At 44.9% G+C, this 27664-nt stretch overlaps 2 protein-coding genes across 8 annotated transcripts in view; one reads left to right on the top strand and one right to left on the bottom strand.

Moving 5' to 3' along the window:
- Positions 1 to 12911, bottom strand: part of DCAF1 (DDB1 and CUL4 associated factor 1) — a 92233-nt gene extending 79322 nt beyond the window's left edge. For 2 of the 6 annotated variants that reach the window (XR_011563034.1, XM_019984439.2), the window contains exons 1-2: positions 9274 to 9429; positions 622 to 739 (exon numbers count right to left, since the gene is read on the bottom strand). Coding sequence is in view for 5 of the 6 variants with exons in the window: in XM_019984439.2 (XP_019839998.2) it covers positions 622 to 731 (110 nt within the window). In the remaining variant the exon portion in view is untranslated. Of the gene's footprint in view, positions 1 to 621; positions 740 to 6941; positions 6994 to 7973; positions 8843 to 9273; positions 9430 to 9635; positions 9734 to 12781 lie in introns of those variants that run through there. The other 4 variants (XM_070776624.1, XM_070776622.1, XM_070776623.1 and 1 more) reach the window with 4 other exon arrangements.
- RAD54L2 (RAD54 like 2) overlaps positions 9638 to 27664 on the top strand; it is a 113491-nt gene continuing 95464 nt past the window's right edge. The window contains exons 1-2 of one of the 2 annotated variants that reach the window (XM_070776627.1): positions 9638 to 9707; positions 10011 to 10128. The gene's annotated coding sequence lies outside the window, so the exon portion shown is untranslated. Of the gene's footprint in view, positions 9708 to 10010; positions 10129 to 13637; positions 14299 to 27664 lie in introns of those variants that run through there. The other variant, XM_070776629.1, reaches the window with a different exon arrangement.

The following is a 27664-nucleotide window of genomic DNA, read 5'->3' as shown; positions in this document are numbered from 1 at the left end:
AACCATTTGCACCAAGGCAGGGAGTACAAAAGTACATGCTGTGAATGAAGACGGAGGCAGGATGATGACAAGAAGCTCTATTTTGGACACAGTGTGTTTCAAGTGTCTGTGGAACAACCAGGAAAGGATGTATACACCAGTAGCTGAGAAATGGGTCTAAAATTTTTATAAAGAGGAGCCTGAGGTAGAAAAAGAGACTGAGAATAATTTTTTAAATCATGGACAGAGGTGAAACTAGGTAAAATATCTAGCGTGAAGAGAGAAAAGAACCACCAACAAAACTCTGGAGCTAAAACACTGGCAGGAGAAGAACCTACGAAAGAGCATGACAACAAAAGAGCCTGAGAGGAAAAGGAAGCAATTTTAAAAGCTTCAAGACAGAGACATAAAGACTAGTTCTGACAGGGAAAAAAAATGTATTAAGAATTCACAAAATGATAATGTTCTACACTATTCTCCAATGTTTCTTTTTTGGCCACGTTGCACAGCTTGCAGGATCTCAGTTCACCAATTAGGTGCTGAGCCTGTGCCCCTGGCAGTGAAAGCCCTGAATAATAACCACTGGACCACCTGGAAATCCCCAAATTTCCTTTAAAAGAAAAAACACTTAATTGGTCATACCTGGTAAGGATGGGTACCATGTCCTGCCCACTGCCATGTTCCTTTTCCCACTGCTCCAACAGGGTAGTGAGCTCAGCTTTGGAGTCCACATGGACCGCTACTGTAGTCATGGCTTGACCTGGGAAGAAGCAAAACACAAACACACAAATTAACACAGGCAAATAAACCTGACAGACTTTCTACAAAAGGGAAAGTGAGGGAGGGAAAAAAAGGATGAACAACAAGGAAGTTAAAAGTATGCAAAATTTAACCCTTGGATAATTTTATTTGTGGTACAGTGCAAAATCTGGGACTGGGGACCTGGATACTCATAAAGGTCTGACAAACAAGTCTGTTCACCTTTCTCAAGCTGTTTGCTAGACTTTGGGAACTGGATCAAAATCATGATTTTTAACCTTTCTATGAGCAGGAATTCCTAAGAATCAGGCAAAACCTATGGTTTCTCTCTCCTCTCAGAAACACACACACATGTATCCCTGCTTTTCAGAAGTTCACTTTATGCCACATCATTTTTATGGCATCACTGACTCAATGGACACGAGTCTGAGCAAACTCCTGGAGACAGTGAAGGACAGGGAAGCCTGGCATGCTGCAGTTTTCTCAGCTCAGAGAGTCAAACACGGCTTAGCAACTGAACAATTTTTATGAAAGACCTATATTAGTATGTTTTGCTAACCCAAAGAAATCTGAAGAGGATATTGTGTTGGTTTCGCAGCAAGCCATTCTCACTGCTGCAACTCCAAGCAGAGAAAGGCGCCACCAAGCTCCTTTCATACGAACTACACTCAGCAATAAGCTACTACAGCTCTGAACTGTGCCTACGAGCATCTGGGCTTTATCTCAATCTTTGTGCATCCGTTAGCAAGACGTGTCCTAAGGCAACTGCTTCACTTTATGTCATTTCAGTTCATGAAAGGTCTCACAGGGACACTCTACAACCTGTATCTGTACATTATTATGTACAATAATCCCAAATCTAGATCTGAGGTCCAAATCTGTGAAGCTGCTCTTTTTTTTAAGACACAAAATATAGCAAATACTCCCAGAAAGACTGTGTTCTTGTAAGTCTTCAGGGGAAAATTCTATGAAAGATAAGTAACACATTCCTGTTAATTCTTAACAAAAGACCAAGAAATGAAGTGGTTATCATTACCAACATGAAAGCTGGGAAGGAATATTATAAACTAATTTGTTCTTCAGGCTTCCTAATCTATCTCACAGCTCCTGGAAGGAGGATAACAGGCTGGAGAAAGGCAGAAAAAGTTGCTGAGCTGAGTGATGAGCCCAGGGGTGCAGGGCAGGGAGGTGAGACAGGCTCTGGAGCAGCCATATGAGACATCGACTTGGGGAAGAGAGGTTTACAAGTGATTCCAGAAGGGATAAATGAGACCCAAATGTTCAGATAGTTTACTTCTCTTGCCAAAGCAGTCTTAGGATCAAAATGTCAAATCCTGACATGCAAATGTATATTTTCACAGACACAGCAACCATTCTATAAAAAACTTTGTCCAAAAAAAAAAATCACTAGCTCATCTAGGATTATTTGTTCTTTGTTCTAAAGGCATCTGACGTAAGACCAAAGAAATACATTTACCATCAACCCTCTAAATTTTGGGCTTCCCTCATAGCTCAGTTGGTAAAGAACCTGCCTGCAGTACAGGAGACCTGGGTTCGATTCCTGAGTCAGGAAGATTCCCTGGAAAAGGAAATGGCAACCCACTCCAGTATTCTTGCCTGGAAAAGCCCATGGACAGAGGAGCCTGGCAGGCTACAGTCCATGGGGTTGCAAGAGTGGGGGACACAACTTAGAGACTAAACCACCACCACCACTCTAAATTTAAACATTTATCTTTTAATCAAATTGAGGCAATTCTAATAGTAGACAGTGATTCCTGTCACCTGAGCTACCCCTAAATCCAAAGAATATTTTCAAAACAAAGTTAAAATGCTTCTTTTCTACAAAGAATCCACATTTTCAGTTTTATAGCCAAAGACATAAGAGAAATACTGCAAATGTGACCAAATAATATGGACTTGTGACTTCAACTTGAGAAGACCCAAGGTATATTTTTGACTGCAACCTAACTATAAATGCATTTTTAAAAATAAATTTACTTAGAATGAAGTGTAGTCGCTCAGTCATGTCTGACTCTTTGAGACCCCATGGACTATAGCTTGTCAGGCTCCCTGTCCATAGTATTCTCCAGGCAAGAATACTGGAATGGGTCACCGTTCCCTTTTCCAGGGGATCTTCCAAACCCAGGGATCGAACCCAGGTCTCCCACACTGCAGGTGGCTTCTTTACCATCTGAACCACCAGGGAAGCCCCAGAATAATTACAGGTTTATTTTTTTTTAAAGTTGTGAAGACAGCAAAGAGAATTCCCATACACCCGTCGCTCAGTTCAGGTTCCCCTAATGTTATCTTATAGTGACGTGATGTCAAAATTAAGAAACTGAAAATCAGTACATTACTTTTAACTAAACTCCAGATCTGACTCACAGTTCACCAGCTTTTCCATTCACATTCTTTTTCTGTTCCAAGATCTCATCCAGGACACATTACTTTTAGTTGTCATGTCTCCCTAATGTCCTATGGTCTGTGACAGTTTTTGAATCTTCCCTTGTTTTTATGACCTTGACAATCTGGAGGAGTATTAGCCAAGGGGTAGAATGGGGCGATGATTTTATCAAAGTTTCCCCCAATTTTATCAATGTTTCCCTCAGTAAAATTTTATGCTGAGGTAAGAGATCTAAAGACTGAGGAAAGTAGTAACATATGGTAACAGCAAAGTTAATCTCTTACAACACATTCTAAAAGTGCAGGAGAAACAGCTTTACTTGTGCATTCCACCCAACACTTGAAAGAATTACGATTACTCCTCAAATTATTCCAAAAAATTGAAGAGGAGGCAGACTTCCTAATGTACATAAAGCCAATACTACCCTGATACTAAAGACAGATAATATCACTAGCAATCTGCAGACCAATATGCTTTATGAAAATAGATGTAAAAATCCTTAATGAAATACTAGAAAGATGAAAACAGCAGGACATTAAGAGGATGAGATACCACAACCAAGTCGGATTTAGCCCAGGAATACAACGGTGGTTTGATATATGCAAATCAATTAAAGTAACACAATACATTAATAGAATGAAGGGGAGGCGGTGAGCCTGTGATTGATATAGAAGAAGCATCTGACAAAATCCAACATCCTTTTGTGAAAAACACTTGCTAAATCAGGAACAGAACTTCCTCAATAGGGCATGGTAAAGAGCATTAATTACAAAAACTCACAGCTGACATGGGCTTCCCAGATGGCTCAGTGAGTAAAGAATCCACCAGCAATGCAAGAAACATGAGTTTGACCCCGGGATGGGAAGATCCCCTGGAGGAGGGCATGGAAAGACACTCCAGTATTCCTGCCTGCAGAATCCCAAGGACAGAGGAGCCTGGAGGGCTACAGGGCCCATAAGGTCGCAGAGTCAGACACGACTGAAGCAACTAACAGTTAACACATGCTCAATGGTGAAAAGACTGAAAGCTTTCCCCCTAAAATCAGAAACAAAACAAAGATCTCTGTTTTCACAACTTAAGCACTGTGCTGAAGTTCTAGCCAGAAGAATTAAGACAAAAAAATTAAAAAGCATCCAAGTTGGAAAGGAAGAAGTAAAATTATCGTTATTGACAGATGATATGACCCAATATATAGTAAATCCTAAAGAACTGACAAATAAATACTACTGGAATTAATAAGCTAGCAAAGTTATAGAATACAACATTAACACAAAAATTACTTGTATTGCTGCACACTAGCAATAATAATCAAATATGAAATTAACAAAACAATTTCACTCAAAATAGCACTAAAAAAAGTAAAATGCTAAGGAATCAATTTAAGCCAAAAAGGCAAACAACTTCCTCAAAGCAAATTACAAAACATTGCTGGAAAAAATAAAATTAAAAAAGACCTAATAAATGCAAAGACATCCTGGAGTCAGGGATTAGAACACTTAATATTGTGAAGATGGCAATATCCTCCAAAAGGGGCAATTGTCAACATAATCCCTACAAGATCTAATGATCTTCTTTGCATTAGAGCAAATATCAATTCTAAAATTTATGTGTAACTGCAAGGAATCCTAAATGACCAAAACGATCTTGAAAAAAACAGAATTCACACATCTGACTTTAAAACTACTATGTAAAATAATCAAAATACTGTGATACAGGCATAAGGAAAGATATATATACCAATGCAGTGGAACTATGAGTCCAGAAATAAAATCTCACACTTATGCTCAACTGATATTCAACAAGTAGGCCAAACCCAGTCAACAGCGAACGAATTTGTTGAAAGACCATTACTAGAAAGACTAATGGTCTTTCAACAAATTGTGCTGAGACAACTGAATATTCACGTACCAAGGAATGAAGCTGGATCCTTGCTTCACATCACATACAAAAATTATCTCAAAATAAGTATAAGAGTTCAATATAAGAGTTTAAACCATAAAACTCTTAGAAGTAAACACAGGGGTAAATCTTCATGACCTTGAAATTGGCAAGAGATGTTCATCTGACATCAAAAGAATAAGCAACAAAGGAATAGATAAATTGGACTTCAATATTTAAAACTTTTGTGCCAAATACATTATCAAGAAAGTGAAAAGACAACCCATAGAATGGAAGAAAAGATTTGCAAATCAGAGCTGATAAGGATCAAGTATTCATAATATTTAAGAACGCCTACAACTCAACAACAACAAAGAAACCTGATTCAAAAACGGGCAAAGTGGCCAAAATAGCTCAGGTGGGAGAGCGTCAGACGGAAAAAATGGGCAAAGTACTTCAACAGGCATTTCTCCAGTGAAGACGTTCAAGTAGCCAAGAAGTACATGAAAAAATGTTCAACACAGATAGCCATTAGGGAAATAAAAATCAAAACTACAGTAAGATACCAACCATACCTACTAGGATGATCAAAACCAAAAAACTGTAAAGGTAGCACTAGCAAGGATATGGATAAACCGAATGAACACTGCCGACAGGAATGTAAAACAATACAACAGCTATAGAAAACAGTTCGAAGGCTCCTCAAAAAATTTATAAGAAAAAGTTAAACAGAATTACCTCAACCCAGAAGTTCCACTTCAAGGAACGTAACCAAAAGAATTGAAAACAGATATTCAAACACTTGTACACAAATGTTCAAAGCATACTCAATACAATATTGAGTATGTTTTGAATATTTGAATACAATATTCAAAAGAGGAAAACCCCAAAGGTTCATCAACACATGAATGGATAAACAAAATGTGGCTATATTCATACAATGCAGTTATTATTCAACCACAGAAAGGAATGAAGTACTGAGACATGTTACAGCTGTGGATGAACCTTTACAACAATACGCCAGGCAAAAAAACCCCAACAGAAAAGGTCACATATTCTATGATTCTATTTCTATGAAACATTCAGAATAGGTAAATCCATACACAGAAAACTGCAGAACGGTTGCCAGGAGCTTGGGGGAGGGAGAAGTAGCGAGTAACTGCTTAATGGATATAGGGTTTCGTCGTGAGGTGATAAAAATTTCTTGGAACTAAAGGAGGTGATGGCTGCACAACACTGCTAATCTACTACATGATTAATGGTTAATTTGTGGTATATGAATTTTACCATTTTTTTAATTGGGGGGGGGGGGGGGAAGGTCCAAGAGGGAATGCCTCTTGGATAACTTAAGCACTCAGCCTAGTAGGGCTTATAAAAGCAAAGTTTAAAGGAAATAATATCTCTAATGAAGGTCAACTCAAGTGCATTAAAATAGTAAAATTTTAGAGTTCAATTTAAAAACACACATGGACTTCTACTGTCATTTTCAAAATTTCAAATTAACTATGCCCAAATATAACTATAACTTTGGGAAAATCATTTGCCTAGAGAAAATATAAACTTAAACTAAGATAATAATGGCAATGAAAATTCATTTTACTCTCTATAAAAGACTATTAACAAAGTGCAAAAGGTGTAGCCATCTTGTTATGGACAAGACAGTGAAGGTACATTACTCATTCCATGTTCCAAAGTGAGTTCTTCCAGTGGTATGCAGAATTTATGGCCAGTCTAATGATACAGTAGTTACCAATCGCTGAATATTAGTATGAAATAGACACTTATTATCCTGAAATTTTACAGCCATATTGTCCTTATTTTACAGATGAGGAAAGGGGCTTAGAGAGGTCCCCAAGGCCATTCGACTGGTACTTGGTAGAAAAGGGGTTCAAGCATTCAAATCCCAACTCTGCCAACATACCTGTGAGATCTTGGTCAAGTTATTTAACTTCTCCAAACCTCAATTTCCTTATCTGTAAAAGGGAAATGGTTGTTGTAAGAGTTAAACAATAACCCTGTCCACAAAATGGAATAATATAAAGCTCTACAAAAAATACGTAGAGGGAATTTACTGGCGATCCAGTGGTTAGGGCTCAGGCACTCTTACTACCAGGGCCCTGGGTTCAATCCCTGTTTAGGGAACTAAGATCTCTCAAGCCGCACGATGAAGATAAAAAGTAGAAAGTCCTTTATCCCAAAGGATGCCTGCAAAGTATTTAGGGGTGCTGTACCTGCAACTTATTTTCAAATGGTTCCACAAAATACATACCACATCTACAAGGCAAAATAATAACAACTGTTGACTCTAGATGGATAAAGAAGTATTCATTTTACTATACTCTCAACTTTTTAATACACTTGAATTTTTTTTTTCTAGTTAAAAAGCAGAAGAAAACTAAGAAGCATTTCCTTTCCTATATGGAACTCAGTACATTGTCAAGTGATAAAAGCAAAGTGTGAGTGTGTGTGTGTCTGTCTGTCCGTCCCTGGAGGAATACGTAAGAAACAGAAAATATTACTTTTCGGCAGGTAACTGACTTTCTGAAGGATAAAGGTAGAAGAAAGATTTTTCACTATGTCACTATCCTAGCTCTACCACTGTCCCACTATTTTGTTACCTTTGGTAACTTTCAAATTAAACCATAACATCTTGTCTTTTCGTAATACACAGTACTGTATAGCCTATTAGCTTAATTAAAAACTACCCCAAAGCCTAAAAAAAGTTCACTGTAACGACAGATCCCATAAGGTTACAATTCTGAAACAAATACTTGTACCCAATCTTCCTTATTTAAAACACACACACACACTGGGGAAAAAAACAAATTTGGAGCTTCAAGTAAAATTCACCTAATAATTAGTACGACATGTGAGTTCCTGTATACCAGCAGTCTATTACTGTCCATAACCGTGACAGAAACAACATAAATAATTTGGTAAGAAACCAACTTACCTCAATCACTTCAAACAAGTGGTTCATTCTACCAGATTCCTCGTCTATTAAGTCTCACTACTGTACAACAGAATAGTAAAACACTGTGCTCAACAACCAAAATATTTTGAGCATAAAAGGATTTCCTTTATAGTTTCTAAATTCTGTATCAATTTCCTTTATATTAAAAAACACATTACCACTAGAAAATGGATAATTGCAATATACAAAACCCAAATTTTGACAGCATCAAGGAGAAAAACAGCAAATTCCTAGTCTAATAATACAAGCTTACATAAACCTTTTAAGGTTTAATGAGACAAGAAAATTACAGAACACTGCCAATGAACCTCACTCCGTACACTAACAAAGCGTTTAGAACAAGAAGATGTTACTAATAATTAAAACACGTAGACTAATTTAAAGGCTTCATTGAAAAGACAAGAGTAAGGAAAAACTGAGGCCAACATGACATGGACGAGTCATCTGGGATTCAAAAAGAGCCTCTACAAACAGCCCCTAACTACTTCCTCAACAAAAACGATCCCGAGCGCTAACAGTGCAATAAGAGGAAGTGAGACGCAAACCGTCTAAGAAGAGAGAATTAAGCAAACGAATGACACTCAGTTAAAAACAACTATAACCCTCGTCAATAGGATCCCAGGAAGGTTGGCGGGCGCTCCAACGTTTGGCTCTAATCTGCAGAACCTCACACCTCGCCTTCCGCCCCTCCCCTCCACCATCGGCATGGGAGGAGTCCCGGGAGAGCCCCGCCCCACCTCGCCCGAAAGAGAGCCGGGCGGGTGCAAGAGGGAGGTGGCACGAGGCCGAGGGAGGAGAGAGCCCGCCCAGGTGACTGGAGCTAGAGGCGGAGACACAGAATGGGAAGGGGGCCGCCGTAGGGCAAAGAAGATGGAGACCACCCCCCCACACACACCCTCCACCCCGTACAGAACTAAGACTAGGAGGACTGGGAAGTAAAAAGTGATGAGCGGAATGAGAGGGGCCCCTCCCCCAGACAGGGGCGGGCACACCCTTGCCCCCCACTCCGGGCGGAAGAGTTACTCTTGGGAAGCGTCTTTTGCGGACTGGAGGAAGAACGTGGAGGCCCCGCCCCCGAGCCCAAAATCTGGAGGAGTAAAAGTCTAGTCAGGCCCTGGACCAAGCCTCCCGGGAGGCCCGGCCCGCCCCCTCCCAGCCGGCGGCCCAGGCAGGTGCCGCCCCTCCCCCAGCCCGGCGCCCACTCTCCCGCCCGCCCGACCACGCGTCCAGTCTCCCCGCGCCCCTCTCAAAGAGGCGTCCCCCTTCCTTCCCCACTCACCTTCCGGGCGGCTCCGCCGCTCCCCCCTGACCCCGCCAGCGGCCACAGTTCACACACACCGCCTCAGGTCCCGCACTCACTCTCCCTCACTCACACACAGCGCGACCACGGCTCCGGAGCGGCCCACATATTATGCGTCACTCGCGTGCTACGTGCCCTGCGCGCGCGCGCGCGCGCTCCTCCCGACTTGGCGCGAGGACCGCAGGCAGGAGGCGGGAGGAGAACACCAGGGCGAGCCCCGGCGCCGCCTGGGAAATAAAGTTCCGCCCCTAGGGGCGGGACCCACCGAGTCGTGGTTGGCGCGCCCCGCGCGTTGACTTCTGGGGTTTGTAGTTTTAGTATAAACGCGAACTGCTACGTACTTATTGGCTGCTCAGGAAGACGGAAGCGAAAAGTGAGGCTCGATCCTCCCAGACCAACACCGGAACTGCTGGGTACCTTCTCAGTACTTTATTCGGCCCTGTGTGACATGTAGAAGTCTTTTAGTCTCCCATTTGCTCCATTGGACCTAGAACATACCAGGATCTAAGAAAATATTTCCTAAAGCGTGTGAGAAATCACGGCACTCGTTAAACAAAAGGCTTTGGTTTTTGTCTTTCTGTTCAAGACCCAGCCTGTAGAATCAATAAAAATTCATCCTAGGTATTATATGTGAAGCAGAGAAAAGGAAAGAATCAAAAGGAAATAGATTAAGGCAGAGCTGACTTCGGACGTCATCTAATTTCTTTATTTTGCAGCTGGGAAAAGTGAGACCGAGAGAGTGAGTGACTTGACTAACATCACACAACCAATTAGCAACAGAACCAAAACGACTCCTGACTCCGACTCGGGGATTCCTTTTTGGAGACGTGAAAGGTAAGCCCCACAGCTGAGCATACTCTCTCCCTAAGGAGGTCCTACTGCTGCTGCTGCTGCTAAGTCGCTTCAGTCGTGTCCGACTCTGTGCGACCCCATAGACAGCAGCCCACCAGGCTCCCCCGTCCCTGGGATTCTCCAGGCAAGAACACTGGAGTGGGTTGCCATTTCCTTCTCCATTGCGTGAAAGTGAAAAGTGAAAGTGAAGTCGCTCAGTCGCGACCGACTCGTGGCGACCCCATGGACTGTAGCCCACCAGGCTCCTCCATCCATTGGATTTTCTAGGCAAGAGTACTGGAGTGGCTTGCCATTGCCTTCCCCTACCCAGCCTTTATTCCTAGGAGTCCTAAGTTCCTACGCATTTTAATGGCGTCCTCACAGCAATTTCACATGGGAAACATGGGACACAGCAAGCTTGCTGCCATGCTCAGGTTCCATAGCTGGTAAGAAGCTAGCCAGAGCCTGGATGCTGGGTCTCCTAGTTCTGTTGCTCACAGGACCCCATTACCCGCCTTTAAGAAGAGACGTCCCTCCTTCACTTAGGTGTGTAACTTTAAACAGCTGATGCTCAGGCACAAAATTCTAGAATGTTGGGTGGCAGCAGGCAGACATGTCACCTTTCTGCAATGCCACACAGTTCTGTTCTCTGTGCTTCTGGGATTTTGCCTATCTCAGTAATAGCCACTAGCATTTCCTTTGACTTCATAGCTCTGAGCCAAGTGTTTTACCCACACGTTTTCATATAACCCTCACTGCGACCCTCACAGGGTAGGTACAGTTAGCCACCTCCACAGAGGAGAAATCTGAGCCCAGACTGGTTCCCCACGGAATGGTGCCTAGGTTTGTGGGTGCAGAGGCTGGACCAATAATTTTCCTACATCCGTCTTCCAGCACTCCTTCAACTGACTTTCCTGTTGTGATTCCGTGGACCATGAACCAAAAATGCATGAGCATGGAGCATTCAAGCCTTAGATACCCTCCCTCTATCCATGATCCAGCCAGTGCCCTGCAGCTTCCCCGCTGACTGGGGTCCTGAAAGGCCGACCTCTTGTGGGAACCCAGGTTCCCAGCTCCTCTATGCCTGTCACAGCCTCAGCCTGCCACCAGATGGCGCTGCTTATCTTCAGAAAATCAGCCTGGGGTGCTGGGTAAATGATGGGGAATAAGGGGTATATCCCAGAGGGCCTTTGGAGAAGCCAGGGCCCAGGGGGCTGCCGAAGCAGAATAGGAGCTATACAGAGCCTATCTAGCAACTGCTTCCTCCATAATCTGTTCTGTAATGCCTGCGGCCCCCCTATCTCTACCAAAGCTCCCCATGTACGCAGCCACACACCTGCAGGCACTCCTAGACTCCCCTGGGCTGCACACACATTTCATAGGTCAAGCACAGGTGCCAGAGACTCAAGGACTCCCGTGCACCGGCACCAATCCTCATAGTGAGCCTTTTCACATTTAAGTACATGCGAACACAAAGCTACAAATAATCGGGCTCACACTCTCAGCTTGGCCTGGCACATCACGCCTGAGTCACTGGAAAAAGAGATTCCTTGGCCTCTTTGGAAGAACGTTTCTGCTCTGCCTGTGCCTGTCTTCCACTGTGGTACACCTCAAAAATAAGCATCCAAAGGGCAAGAAGTCATGCTTGCAGGGCTGCCCAGTGGCAGAGGGAGGGCAAGAGCAGCTCAGCACCGAGTCCCACAGACTTAGATATGCTCCATCCGTCCTTCCTCCCCACACATGCCCATGCACTGGGCTAGAAAAAAATTGATAACATCAAGTCCTCTGCATTTTGGCATTCTTCTCCCTTTTCCCTTGTCTCCCCTAGCCCTCCCTTTTCCCTTTTCCACGTCCCCTTCTCTCCCATTACATGCTTCCGTGTTCACTGGACCCAGGTGCTCCCATCACCCACTCCCACCCTGGTGCCATCACAACTCCTGTGCCGCCTCCTCTCCCCCACATTTCTTCCCACTCTGCTGTTGGTTGAACAAGACTACTGCAAGTGTCCAGGAGTAACAGGTCCAAGCTCCGGAAACGCCAACCTCAGCCAAAAGGGAATTTGAATCATTCCCTGGGTGCCTTCCTCCTTCCTGGGAGCCCCCTACAGCCCCCTAGAAAGATGGAACACTGCCCTCATTTGCAAAGGTGGTGTGCAAAGCAAGCACCCCTGCATGACTGCATCCAAGTCCACTAATTCCATTTCACAGAGTGAAAACCAACGAGGCTGCACCTCATCCAGTGGTCACAGACACTGCAGTCTACAGAAGTCAGCCCCCTGCCCCTGCCTCCAGCCCACAGAGTCAGTTAAGAAATGAAACAGCAACCCCCCCTTCAAGCCTTGCCATAACTCCCATGTAACCAGGTCCCCAGCCAGAATGGGGAGCTCCCTGCAATATTTAAGACAGACTTCTCTATTTTTAGTTCTTCATCTGAAATTAAAATGGAATTGGACATGCTACATTTTATCTAGCAACCCCACCTCGGAACCACTGCTCAGCCACAGACCACCCCCAGGACTCCCCTTGGTGATTCCCCTGGTCTCGCTTAAATCATCTGCAAAATAGTTAGGAACAGCTGCCTCCCAGTGGGTCTCGTTAAAGGTTAGACCGGCCAGGCAGTCAAGGCTGCCTTATCCAAAAGCTCATCTGGGTGATACCAGGTTCAAAGTCCTCCGTTGTCTCTTGAATGCTGTCACTGATGGTCACAGATAAGAAAAGTTTCTTTTCCTCTTCATTGGGAAGTTTGCAGGAGATAGGTCATCAGCTGAGTCTAGCTTTGGAGGTCCACAGCCCCATGTCCTAACGCTGCTGCTCCCATTGCCCGAATGTGGGACCTTGACCTTCACCTCTCAAGCATCAGTTTCTCCAGCTGGAGAAAGGGAATAGTGCCTCCTTCCAGCCTTGCTATGGGGACCAAGCGTGATCATGCCTGTGAAGTGCTCAGCTTGGGGCCTGGTGCACAGGAAGTGCTAGCTAAGTGGTGGCTATTTCTATCGCAATTTTTCTTGGCCTCCGGCTGTCCCTGCTGCCATCCTGCAGGACCACATCAGCCCTGGTTGATTTCTGTTTGCTCCCGGTATTACTGCCTGCTGGAAGAGCTCAAGCTTTTCTCATCAAAATGAGAAATGAGCTCCTTTCCAGAAAAATCCTAAGGCACATTTCCAGACGCACTGGGAAGCAGTGGAGTAACCATCCTTAGGGATCATCTGTCCCTCTCTGGCCCAGCACAGAACTCTGAGTGGGTCAGAGGGTGGATTTAAGAGGATCGGCTCCTAGGCCTCCTCATGCCTGAAAAGGCTGCCATCGATCAAGGGTGAGGGCGGTCAAGGCCATGTCGCTGTCCCCAAACCAGCCTGTCGACCCTGCCTCCCTGCAGAGATGAAGCCTGCATCTGGAATCCTGCCCAGGGCACACTTACTCCTTTCCCTGGGCTCCTCTGGCTGGATGGCTATGTCACAATCAAAGTAGAGGCCACGGGGATGGCCAGAGATTATGTCCCCGGGCCACCCTCACAAAGGACCTGCCCAGCACCCACACGGGCTAGAACATGCAAAGGCCCAAACTCTGCCCTCCAGGTGCTCCCGAGACCTGTCAGATCCCCAAGCCTGGCTGCCCGTCGTCATCCTTCCTGACTCCTGGGGCTCTGCTCTTCCCAGAGGCGGTGCTCCAGGTAAGAGTTCAAGGTTGGCAAATAGGTACAGGCGAGGTAGGGAGAAAGCAGCCCCGGCCTCTTTTGCCTTAGGTTTCTAGAATTGTAAATCCTTCGGAAAAGAAACAACAGCAAAGTCAGCATTGAGGAGAGACACTGTTGCTCTTTTGACAATGCGTGTTTGTAGCTATGAGACTTCTACAGGATTCAGGACTCTCTGGCCTTCAAGTTATCACTTGAAGGTACTCTGCGGACTGCTCAGGGAGACCTCGATGAAGACTCAGGTCAGATAAAGCTTCCCACCCCATCAGTTCCTTCACTGGGAGGGGAGGCTAGGAGCAGAATGACTTTGTTTGATGAGCGGAAGCTGGTCTGACCCCCAATTCAGAGAGACCCACCACCACCACCTGGAGTAATCACCAACTGCCCCACCCCCAAGCTCAGCGGCGATGAACCTGGACCCCAAAGAGATACTGGCAGATGTGGGCAGGAGCTCAGTTAGACCTGGGAGCCAAAGCCATCAAGGTATGTGGGGCCGGGGCCGGGGGAGGGTGCCGTGTGCTTCGAAGTGCAGAGGATGTCCCGGGCTCTTACCATGAGGCACTTCCTCTTCATTTCTTCAGAGGTAGGGGGTGTCTCTCCATGAAAAGTCACATGATGTTCCTGGGGGGAGCCCCTCGGCCCACCTCCTGCTTCACCAGCCCAGACTTGTCACAGGGGGCCTTTTGTGAAGTCACAAAGCTGGCTGCCTCCTGCCAGGACCAGAGACCAGGACAGCCAGGGACTACTGGGCAAGACTTGGGGGGATGGAAGTCTTCATTCAGAAATGCCCTTTGGACTATTGACAGGGGTCTGGAGGGGTTCAGGTTGTAGGGAATGAGGGACTCTGTTGGAGACCCAGGAAAGCAGGTAGTGTCTCAGATCCTGGTCATTGCCAGAAAATGAGAACAGCTGGGGCTGTTTGGCTGTGGGTTTATCCCTCAAGGGCCACGGGTAGTGGGGAAGGAACATAGGCCACAGCTGAGTGCATACAGAGGTTCTGATCACTGATGTTCTGGGGGTTTCGTGGCAAAGAAGTTAAGACCTCCGTCTGAATGGGGGACCAGATCGGCGCAATCCATCCATGATCATCTGCTTATCGATTCCACCTGCTTCTTGGGCAATGCAGCCAAATTCTGCTGCGTTAATAAGCAGCCTTGATGGCCTTGGCAGGCACCTTCGCCTGTGGGTCTGCTCTGAGGTAGAAGACTGTCAGAAGAAATGCAAGTCCCCAGTGTTCACTCTCTCCAGAGTGTTGACATTCCCGCCCCCAGAGGAGCCAACCCAGGAGAGGAAACGGGAGAGAGGAGAAAGCCTCACTCCAAGAAGTGTGGGAAGTCAGCCACTATTGTCAGAGGTCACGGTGGGTACCGGGAGGGTGGGGGAGCCACTTGCCAGGAGCCCTGTTCTAAAAACTGATGAATGAGGTCTTTTTCCATGAAGGATTCCTGTGCCTAGCCCTATAACCGAGTCCCTTGGACTGAGAGGCTGCAGCACCCAGTGGAGACGACAGGTCCTGTCCGCAAGGGCCCACAGTCTAGGACCTGGGTGACCGAGCCTGGCTGCCCTCTTACAGAGAGGGCAAAGGTCCCAGAAAATGGGGCAGCCGGGCATCAGGGGCCCCGCCTCCCAGGCCAAGGCCTTACATTTCCCTGAAGATAAGAACAGACTAGAATCTTGAGGGCTTTTAACAGTTAAACCCAGAAAGCTTCACACCACCCCTGAGCGCCTGCAAGTCTGGGTCTTGGGGTCGCTCATTCTTTGGAGAGTCGCTCTTCCCCACGTGGCTCCTCTCTTGGCCATTTTTGTTGCTGCATTCAAGTCAGGCCTCCAGAGGGAACCTCCTGCTGTCCGCTCCATGAAGCCCATGGGGTGCTGTGGGGATAGACCTGGCCTGAGGGGTGAGTGACTACAGGGTGACTCTGGGCGAGTATCCCCACCCATTCCTCATAACTTTACTAGATCCATGGTTTTCAAATTTTGGTAGCATTATTTCAGCACAGAATTTTTTTTTTAACCCAGTTAAATCATGTCCTGTTCATTAAGTAGGTAAAGGAACCATATTGGAAGTTGCAGGCAATAGTGTACCAGAGTCCCTACCAATTCTGAGGAACCCCCTACAATTCCAATAAACTAAGTTTTGGAAAAACACAAGCCACATGACTTCCAGACCCTTCCAGGTTTGGCCTGCCCGTGAAGCTTCAGAGCCCAGGCTTCAAGGAGGATGAGAACAGGAAATGCCATGTTTAGTGGCCACCTCGAAGTCCTGCCCCAAGTAGACTCCCCACAACCACTTCAGGTTTCTGGTTCTGACTTATTTACAACTGCCTGTGCATCCCCAGCCCCTCTTACCTGACCTTCTGCGAACTTTGCTTCTCCATTGCAGGCTCTAAAGTCAGCATCCAACCCTCTGTGGCACAAAGCCCACATAGGAGTCCTAAGTCAGGAACACACCAGGCACCTTTCTGTAGCTGAGGTCAGTAGGCAGCAAACAGGAGACTCGCTTCCTTCAAGCTTTGCTTTACTCTCTCCGACACCCTTGTAGCTTCCAGAATTGTCTTTTTTTTTTTTTTTTAAATACAGAATATATCCGATTTCATGGGGCTGATAGTCTCACCTGAGAGCTAGGAAAGGCCCAGGGCAGCCTGAGTTGGGGACAAACCCTGTCTTCCCCATTTCTCTTCCCCTAAAATGCAGAGCAGAGGGGACATGGGCAAGGTGGGCTCTCCACGCCACAGGCCAGTAGAGGCCTAGATTCCAGGCGCTTTTGTTCCAAAGAATCTCTGAGAAGCATCATGTCCTTGGCTGCTCTCAGGAGGACCACAAATTCAGGAGAGTGGAGTAAAGATGCTGTGGTGCTTGTTCCAGAGAAAGGCAACTACATGGTGGCTGAGAACAGAGGCTGCTCTACCTGCCTTTGTGGGTGGGGCCTCAGGGCAAAGAGCAGACACTTGCTCTTGCCAGGATGGTGAGGGAACAAACAGCGACCCTCGCTAAGCAGACAGACTAATGGTGGTTTCTAGCCCTGGTCACACATTTGAATCACCTGCCGCACTCTTCTGACCAACCAGTGCGAAGACCTTATTAATTCCACACCAATTAAACCAGTATCTTTACAGGTGGGGCTCAGCCATTTTTATTTTCCAAAGCTCCCCAGGTGACTAATTCACAGCCGAGGCAGAGAACCCGTGGCCTAGGAGGGGAGATTAGCATCAGACAGGATTTGGGTGTAATGGTCTTCACCCTGAGGTGGGGCCTAGTGGCTTGAAATCCTGGAAGCCAAGTAAGCTGGAATCTGTGGGGCCCACTCTTACCCACCTACCTTCACACCCATCCACCTGCCACACAGACTCCAGAGCACCTCTTTGGGGAAAAGCAGGACAAAAGGCTCAAGGATCCAGCCCCAGGGAAGGAGAGTGTGCACTCTGGTTTAGAATCTTTTCTTTTCCAAGATTCTTTGATGTGGCCCACTTTTAACATCTTTGTTGAATTTGTTACAACAGTGCTTCTGTTTTGTTTTGGGTTTTTGGTGGAGAGACATGTGGGATCTTAACCTCCCCTACCAGGGATGCCCAGGGATCGAACCCACACCCCCTGCATTGGAAGCACAGAGTCAACCACTGAGCCACCAGGAAAATCGCCTCTGGTTCAGAATCTTGACCATTTCTTTCTAGCTGTGTGGCCCTGACAGCCTTTCTGAGTCTCCATCCTTATCTGTCAAACAGGGCAGTATTGAGTGTGGTTGCAAGGAACACCCAGCTCATAGGAAGAGCCCCAGAGATGGGGCTGTTAGCAGCAGTTAGCCCAAACTCAGTCCGTCAGCCCAGACAGGGCCCTAGTGATCACCTGTCTGACCCTTGCTTTTTGCACGAACACCTGAAAGTCCAGAGGGGAGAAATTTTCCCAGGCCATGCAGCCAGCCAGATCCTTAATCTTCCTCCACCCAGGCAGCTTTGCATCAGAGCGCCCTTCCTTAGCTCCTCTCATCCAGCAAAACTCCAAAAATGATTACTGGGGCTTCTAAAGAAGTAAGTGAGGATTTTGACACATCTTTCTAATGTCTTAATTGAGATGCCGGGTTGACCTTTGGGGCAGAGGGTGTACTCTGCTCATTTGGCCCCTTGACCCTAATGCGCTGTTTGTCTCCTGTTGCTTTTTGACATTCTTAGTACTCTGATGCCAACTGGGTGGACCCCTGGGTATGTAAGATGGATGCCACTGGGGCCTGGGCCTGGGGTTAGGAAAGGCAGAGAGGTCAGGGAAGAGGTATGGCTGGTTTTCCATATAAGCCTCTTTTGTACTCTGAAGCCACTGAACTTGTACTAATAAAAATAAAATTGGTATTGAAAAATAAAGCTATGCATGTCATTGTACATTTCTCAAAGCCCAGAGAATGGTCAAGCACCAAGAGTGAACGCTGACATAAACTGTGGACATTGGGTTACAGTGATGTGTCAGTGTAGGTTCATTGATTGTGAAAAGCGTACCTCTGTTTTGGGGGATGCTAATATGCGGGAGGCTGTTCATGTGTGGGGAAAGGGGTTTGGGGGCAACCCTAGTTTCTGCTTAGTTTGGCTGTGAACCCAAAATTGCTCTTAAAAAAGAGTCTAATTTATAAACAAGCAAATAAAGTAAAACTGACAAATTCAGAGACTGGTACCCTCCCCCCGGTGTTTGCAAAGATTACACGATCTAATGGACATAAAGGGCTTGGCCTGACCCCGGTGATTGCTCAACGTGAACTGACTCTCGTGTTTTATTCTGAAGCCATCTCTGCCGCATGGTTCCCTCTCAGGTGCCACATTCATGGGAGGAAGCTGGTGGGAACAGGCCCTGCCCACCCTTTATCTCAGGATGCTGAGACACCAGAGGCTTTGTCACTAGCTCAGTCATGTGGTTGAACTGGTGATGCTACAGCCAGGCCTTGGGGGACAGTTACTAACCTCTGCTGGGGCTAAAGTTCTGCACTGGGTCCAGGCTCCTGCCAGGCACGGAGTGCTACTTTGCGCGGTTCTTCGAAACCTCGTCAGTCCTGGAAGGGTAGGCATCAGGCTCCATTTTGAGAGATGAGTAAGCTATGGCTCGGTCACACACTGTGTGACTCAGTGTGTAAGACTGCTCAGCTCTGTGGACAAAGAGAACAGAGTTCCTGTCTGGAGAGGAGGCCCCGGAGGTGGGCCTTCAGCCAGCACATCAGGGACTTCTCGGCCCGTGGCACTCAACCTCCCCCTCCGCCACCCAGCGGCGTAGTGAAGATGCCACCTTGGACAACAACAGCTTCTTCCCAGAGGGGCTGAAGCAGCCCAGTGACCTCCACCAGGTGTTGGGACACCTGTCCTGGGGAGGCATGAGAAACATGCCAGCTCCCCGCCTTTGAGGGCCTGGGATTGAAGGTGCTGGAGCAGGAAACCTGACTTCCTCCAGCCTTTCACACCCATTGTAGGCGGCTCATGCCTCCTTTTGTGAACCCTTGCCGGCTGCCTCCTCCAGGTGAAAGGGAGATGAGGAGGAGGAACTCTGCTGGAGAGCCAGACCTTCAATGTGGTAGTTCGGTGCAATCTGGGAAGGCTACCTACAGGTGGTGTGAGGACTAGGCTGCGAAGGAGGGAAGAGAAACTGATGAAGGGAACCACAGGAAGAAGCCCAACTCAGATCTCCCTGGGCCGCCTTAGAACTGCATCTCCCTCCTGCTGCTCACTCATATGCTGAGTCCTTCATTGATTCATTGAGCATCATGTGCTGGGCAGGAAACAGGGTTCTGCCTGATGTTCATAGGCTCCTAGGAGAGACAGCCACACAAACAGCCATACAACATGACAAAGGCTGCAATTAATGTGTTCTGGGACCCCCCAAAGGCTGTCTGAGGGGTCAGAGAATCCAGGACAGTTGGCATGTAGCTCTTGAAAGACCAAGTTTATGTTTGTGCTTAGGTGCTCCGTCACATCAGACTTTTTGTGACCCTTTAGACTGTAGCCCCACCAGACTCGATAGGACTTTTTCCAAGTCCATAGGATTTTTCAGGCAAGAATACTAGAGTAGGTTGCCATTTCCTTCTCCAGGAGATCTTCCTGACCCAGGGATCAAACATGCATCTCCTGTGTCTGCTGCATTGCAGACAGATTCTTTACCCATTAAGCCATCAGGAAAACCCAAGTTTATGTTACTTAACTCCCAAATATGCTTACTAAGCAAATGAATCCTTTTTATAGGAGAAAGATGGTACTTTGCTCTTAAACAATATTGAGTTCCCCAATGTCATGTTTGTAAGCTCCACATCCAGCTATAGAACATTGTTTCTGGATCCTAGTGACTTAGCTTTTCTTTTTTCCGTTTAGAATTGTGATAAAGTACACATAGCATGAAATTGACCATCTTAGTCATTTTAAGGGTACAGTTCAGTGGCATTAAATACATTCATAATGTGTAACCATCACCACCGTCTGTCTCCATAATCTTAAGTCTTTTCATCTTGTAAAACTGCAACTCTGTACACATTAAACAATGCTTCCCTGGTGGCTCAATTGGAAAAGAATCTCCCTGCCATGCAGGAGACCTGGGTTCAATCCCTGTGTAAGGAAGATCCCCTGGAGAAGGAATTGGCAACCCACCCCAGTACTCTTGCCTGGAGAATCCCATGGACAGAGGAGCCTGGCAGGCTACAGTTCACGGGGTCGCGAAGAGGCGGACACGACTGAGCAACTTTCACTTCACTTCACTTCATCCCATTCTCTGCTCCTCCCAGCTCCTGGCAACCACTGTTCTTCTTTCTGTTCTATGAATTTGACTGCTGCAGATGCTTCATGTGAGTGGAATCATACAGTGTTTGTCTTCCTGTGACTGGCTTATTTCATTAGCGTAATGTCCTCAAGGTTCATTCACGCTATAGCATATGTCAGAATTTCCTTTGTAAAGTTAAATATATACCATATTTTTGTTTATCTGTTTTATCTATTGATGGACACTTGGTTTGCTTCCACATTTTAGCTATTGTGAGTAATGCTGCTATGAACATGGGTATGTAAATATCTGCTTTCCGTTCTTTTGCGTACATACTCAGCAGTGGAATTGCTGGATCATACGATAATTCCATTTAAAATTCTTTGAGCTACAGCCATACTGTTCTCCATAGCAGCCGTACCATTTTACATTCCCACCAACAGCATTCAAGGGTTGAAATTTCTCCACATCCTTGCCAACGCTTGTTATTCTTGTTTATTTCATTGCTACCATGTAGAAATACACTGTTGTGTATTCAGTTTGTAATTTTCTGAATTCATTTATTACTTCTGACAGTTTCTTGTGTGGAATCTTTAGTGTTTTATACACATAAGGGCCTACCATCTGCAAACAGATTATTTTACTTCTTCCTTTCCAACTTGGATGCCTTTATTTCTTTTTCTTGCCTAATTGCTCTGGTTATCAATTTCAGTTCTGAAATGGCAAAAGCAGGCATCATTGCCCTTTTCCTGATGTTAGAAGAAAAGCCTTCAGATTTTCAAACATTGATGATTTTTGCTATGGGTTTTGCATTTATGGTTTTTTTTTTTATATCATGTTGAAGTAGTTTCCATCTGTTCCTAGTTTGCTGAGTGTTTTTATTTTTAACTATTTATTTATTTATTGGCTGTACTGGGTCTTTGTTGCTGCGTGGGCTTTTCTGTAATTGCAGCGAGCAGGGGCTACTATCTAATGGCAGGGCCCAGGCTTCTTACAGTGGTGGCTTCTCTTGTTGCTGAGCAGAGGCTCTAGGGAGCGCAGCCTTCTGTAGCTGTCACTCTCAGGCTCAGTAGTTGTGGTTCCTGGGCTCTAGAGCACAGGCTCAGTGGTTGTGGTGCACAGGCTTAGTTGCTCCTTGGCATGTGGATCTTCCCAGATCAGGGACTGAACCTGTGTCTCCTGCATTGGATTCTTTACCACTGAGCCACCAGGGAAGCCCTGTTGAGCGTTTTAATCATGAAAAGGTGTTGAATTTCACTGAATGCCCTTTCTGCAACAATTGAGATGATTGTGTGTTTCTCCCCCTTCATTCCGTTCATGTGGTATGTTACATCGATCCATTTTAGAATGATGAAACACCTTGCATTTCAAGAAGAAATCACACTTGGTTGTGATATATAATCCTCTTAATAGGCTGCTAAATTTGGTTTGCTGGTATTTTGTTGCAGATTTTTACATCAGTATTCATATGGGATAGTGGTATGCAGTTTCCTTGTAGTGTCTGTATCTGGATTTGGTATCAGGGCCTCATAGAATGAGTTAGCAAGTGTTCCACCTCTTCAGTTTTTTGGAAAAGTTTAAGAAGGATTGGTATTAGCTCTTCTTTAAATGTTTGGTAGAATTCACAAGTGAAGCCATCAGGGCCAGGGCTTTTCTTTGTTGGAGACTTTTGATGACTGATTCAATATCCTTACTAGTTATAGGTCTATTCAGATTTTCCATTTCTTCATTATTTCGTCTTGGTAGGTTTTGTGTTTCTAAGGAACTTATCCATTGCATTTAGGTTATCCAAGTTGTTGGCATACAATTATTCATAGTAATTTACTCTTAAAATCTTTTGTATTTCTGTGAAATTGGTAGTAATATTCCCACTTTCATTTCTGATTTTAGTAATTAGAATCTTCTTTTTTTTCTGTGGTCAGTGTAGCTAAAGGTTTGTCAGTTTTACTGATCTCTCATACAACCAACTTTCAGTTTTGTTGACTTTCTCTGTTTTTCTGTTCTCTACTTATTTTCTAGGTCCTTAACTTGCTATGGGTTCTCTCCCCAGCAAACTGCCAACATACATCAAAGACTGCATGCACATTCAGTCTCCACAGATCCCTGAAACCCAAGGATCTCCATTTACAAATTCTGGTGCTGAAGGGCTTAAAATTCCATTGGTCCCTGGAAAATTAAACTGGGTGAAGGGGAAGGCACGAGAAAAGTGAAGGGACCAGCACCGACAACTCATCAGGTGCCCCATCAGAGAGAACCTCTTGCATTTTATTGTGGTTGGGTTGGGACCTAAGTATCTGCATTTCTCAAAAACTCCTGCGTGAGGCCAGGCTGTCTGTTCTGGTCACGTTTGCCCCTCTTTAGCTCTGCTTCTCAGGTAAGTTCCCCTCAGCACAAAAGGCATCCTCGGGTAGGCAGGTGTCACCCTGCTTCCTCCCTTCTCTTAACCCCATTTTCAGTTGCCCAGCCCTGACAGTGCCATTTTCTAAACATCTCTGGCTCCGTTTGTCCCCTTTGTGCCCCCCACTTCAGTTTAGTTCACCCACGTCCCATGCCTGGACCATTGTCCAAGGTCCCCTTACCCCCAGGTGTGATTCCCCACCACCACCTTTGATGCAGTTTCAAAGACAAGTTGTCTTAAACTTTTAACGTGACGTACCAGAGCCTGTGTGACCGTAGCCCTGTTCACATCTCCAACCTTGTTTCTTTGCCTCTTACTCATGAAGTTCCCACCTCTTGGCTTTAACCTATCCTGTTTGCCCTACTCGGAATCCTCTCACCCATTTTTCCTCCGAACTCCCACTCCTGCTCCTGACCAGGCTTGCCTGTTCCTTCCCTCCTTTCACTCCAATCTAGGCTGAGAGACTGCCTGGCCAATCCTGTCTGAATTAGAGCTGTTGTGATGATATCCAAAGCCTCTGATGCTCTTTTAAACAAAACAAGGACCTGATTATAAGAGAAGGAAGGGGAGTATTTTTTGGACTCCACAGGCTGGGACCCTGGTTCTTTCTTCCCTTTCTCCTTCGGGACTCTAAGCTCAGTGCCCTTTAACTGGTCACTTCTGCATCTTTGAAATCTGACTCCAAATTTAGGGGGTCACAAAATCCAATTGGTCTGTCTGTAATTAGGTATTCTCCCTGGGCCAATCAACTACTGCTAGGGAACTGACAGACTGCAAACCTGCTCTATAAGCCTTGCTCCTGAGTGGGTAGGCACTGTTGGGAAGGAGAGTAAGAGCTAAGTAGACCATAAAAGTGTCTCCTTCCTCGCTTAGGGTATTGACCCTGTGTTTCCCTCTTGTTGTGTAACTGCCTTCTAATGGGCTGCCTCCCCCAGTGGACACAATCTCTTAGGACGGACGCCAAGTTGTATGTCTATGGGGCCAAAACAGAATGTGCCCAGTAAATATTTGTGTAATGAAGTGCCAAGAAAGCCCAAAGAAAGGACTGGCCTTCAGGTTCATGGAGGCATCACAGAAGAGATGACATTTGGGCCAGGCATGAAGCATAAGTGAGAGTAGAGGTTTAGCAAGAGGGAATGGTGGCCCTGAGGCCTGAATTGGTCCAGCCACACACTATTGAGCACCCAATGATGAGCAATATATTGAGTGATGTTGTAGAAATGAGTGCAAAGTAGCTGAAGGAAAGATTAAAATTCTGAAGTGTTTGAACCAAATGTTTCCTCCCCTTGAGCTCCTGCTGAGAGTTGGTTCTCATAGGAGTTAAGACTGTATTATAATTATGTTTGTGTGCCTGTATCCTCTAGCCTCAGGGCCTGTGTGCTTTTCATCTTTCTATAACAAATCTCCAGGGCCTTTTTTTCCCCTGAGGGTTTTTTTTTTTTTTTTTAAATGAAACTGAATACCCTCATGATAAATGGGGGCTGTGGACAACTCTAATATTTATTCAGTACGTGTTCATGTAGCCCAGTCATGTGGAGACTTTGAGGCTACTGAGATGGGCCAATCTGGTTCCATCTACAAGAGTCAGACACAATCCCAGTAGGAATGAGGTTGGTCCTATAACCAAGATAATTACAAAAGTACAGCTGAGTCTGGGGAATCCCAGCCAATCTCACATCGAAGTGAGTAAGACCTTAGAAGTCCTCTAGGAGGAGATGGTGGAATTGACTTAAAACAGCAAAGATGTTAGCCAGATTTTCTCAAACTAAATAAACCCGAACATACATTTGGCACTTTCAAAGACTGTTTATAGCTATCCTTCCATTTCTTTCTCACCATTGCACGTATGTTATTCGCATTTTACAAATAAAGAGCCCATCCCAGGGAGGTGAAGTGATTTGTCCAAGGTCATACAGCGTATAAGAGGAGCTGCCTCTGCCCCTCCACCACTGTCCCTGAGGAAAGATCCCTCACTGCCTGGAGGGAGTTTCAGCTCCTCCCACACTCTCCCAAGTTCTTTCCAGACCTTGGAGTCTGTGAGTGGGGACCATTCTTCCTCCTTGACTCAGAAAAACATGTATTGATCATCTACTATGTGGAAGGCATCATTCTTACCCCCTTGTTGTAACATGCTCTCAGAAAAGCACCAGCATAAGTCATCTACCTCTAGTGCATGATTCCATTCATAGGAGATATTCAGAATAGGCAAATTCATGGAGACAGAGAACAGATTGGTGGTTGCCAGGAGCTGAAGGAGATGGGGGTGGTGCACAATGGGGAATAAATACCTCTGGATTAGTAAATACTTTGCTCATTGTGTAGTATGACAATGTATATACGTTCTTAGATTGGGTTCAGATTCGAACTCCCATCAGTTACCAGCTGTGTAACCCAACCTCTCTGAGCTTCCATTTCTTTTAAATTGAAGTAAAATTCCTGTAACATAAAATTAACCATTTTCAGTGAACAATTCAAAAATAATGTATATATATGTGTGTAACCAAATTACTTTGCTGTACACAGAAATTAATACAACATTGTAAGTCAACTATACTTCAATAATACTTTGGCCATCTAATGCAAAGACCCAACTCTTTGCATTGGAAAAGACCCTGATGCTGTGAAAGATTGAGGGCAGAAGGAGAAGGGGGCGACAGAGGATGAGATGGTTGGATGGCATCACCGACTCAATGGACATGAGTCTGAGCAAACTCCAGGAGACAGTGTAGGACAGGGAAGCCTGGCGTGCTGCAGTTCATTGGGTCACAAAGGGTCAGACATGACTTAGTGACAGACAACAACAACAACAACACTTTAGTAAATAAAATGAACAACTCATTGGATTTTAAATATTCACGTTATGAAATCACATATCTAATTTCAAAACATTTTAATTGCCCCCAAATGAAGCCTCATACCCATTAAGTACTTATTCTCCATTGTCCCCCTTCCTCACCACCTCCTTCAGCTCTTGGCAACCACCAGCCTGTTTTCTGTCTCTGTGGATTTGCCTATTCTGAATATTTCACATAAATGGAATCATGCAGTATGTGACCTTTCGTGTCTGGCTTCTTTCACTTAGCATATTGTTTTCAATATGTTGCTATATCTTGTAGTTCAGTCACTCTGTAGTATGTATCAGTGTTTCATTCCTTGTTATGGGTAAATACCATTTCATTCTGTAGATATAACACATTTTTTTAGTCCATTTATCTGTTGATGAACACTGTACCTTTTGGCTATTGTGAATAATGCTACAGTGGACATTGGCATACAAGTATCTGTTTGAGTCCCTTTTTCAGTTATTTTGGGTATATACCTAGAAGTGAAATTACTGGGTCATATCATAATTCTATCTTTAACTTTTTGAGAAACCACTAGTTTTCCACTCTGACTGTGACATTTTCTATTTCTATCAGCATTATGTGAGGGTTCCAATTTCCCTATATCCTTGCTAACACTTGTGATTTTCTGTGTTTTTTTTTACATTATTATTTTATAATAGCCATCCTAATGGGTATAAAGTGGTGTATCATTGTGGTGGTTTTGATTTGCATTTTCCAAATGATTAATTAAGCGTCTTTTAAAATGTTTATAGGCTATTTGTATATCTTCTTTGGAAAAATGTCTGTTCAATTCCTTTGCCTATTTTTGAAGTGGCTTGCTTGGTTTATTAATATTTTTTTAATTGTAGCAATTCTTTATATGCATTCTAGACATCAATTCCTTATCAGATATATGATTTGCAAATCTTTTTTTCCATTCCATGGGTTGCCTTTTCACTTTGTTGAGAGTGGCTTTTGATGCCCAAATGGTTTTCAGTCCAATTTGTCTGTTTTTTTTTCTGTTGTCTGTTCCTTTTTTGGTGTCACATTCAAGAAATCATTGCCAAATCCAATGTCCTGAAGCTTTTCTCCTTTGTTTTCTTCTAAGACTGTTAAGGTTTTAGATTTTACATTAGGTCTTTGATCCACTTTGAGTTATTTCTTGTATGTAGTGTAAGGTAAGGATGTATTTTCATTCTTTTGTGTGTGGATATCAATTTCCCAGCATCATCTGTTGAAAAGACTGTCCTTTCCCCCACTGAATGATCTTGACATCCTTGTCAAAAATCATTTGATTATATATATAAGGGTTTGTTTCTGAACTCGATTCTATTCTGTGACTGTCTATATGCCAGTACCATGCTGTTTTGATTACTATAGCTTTGTGTAGTAAGTTTTGAAATAAGGACATTTTGAAATCAGCTTTGTTTTATTTGTTTTCAGGTTGATTTTGGCTATTTGGGGTCCCTTGAGACTGCATATGAACTTTGTGAATGGATTTTTCTATTTCTGCAAAGATGTTGGAAGTTGATAGGGTTTGCATTAAATTTGCATATTGCTTTGGATAGTGTTGTCAATCCATGAGGGCTTCCCCAGTGGCTCAGTGGTAAAGAATCCTCCTGCAAAGCAGGAGACTCGGGTTTGATCCCTGGGTTGGAAAGATCCCACTGGAGGAGGGCCTGGCAACCCACTCCAGTATTCTTTCCCGGAGAATCCCATGGACAGAGGAGCCTGGCAGGCTGCAGTTCATTGGGTTGTGAAGAGTCAGATATGACTGTAGCAACTGAGCATGCATGCATGCATGATAATCCATGAACACAATGTCTTTCCAGTTACTTATATCTTCTCTAATTTCTTTTAGCAACATTTTCTAGACTTTTTGGTGTGTGTATACTAGTCTTTTCTCTCTTTG

The sequence above is a fragment of the Bos indicus genome, chromosome 22 (assembly GCF_029378745.1).
Source record: "Bos indicus isolate NIAB-ARS_2022 breed Sahiwal x Tharparkar chromosome 22, NIAB-ARS_B.indTharparkar_mat_pri_1.0, whole genome shotgun sequence".
Lineage (NCBI taxonomy): Eukaryota > Metazoa > Chordata > Mammalia > Artiodactyla > Bovidae > Bos > Bos indicus.
Note: the sequence above shows the minus strand (reverse complement) of the source record. Positions and strands in the feature narration are given on the sequence as shown.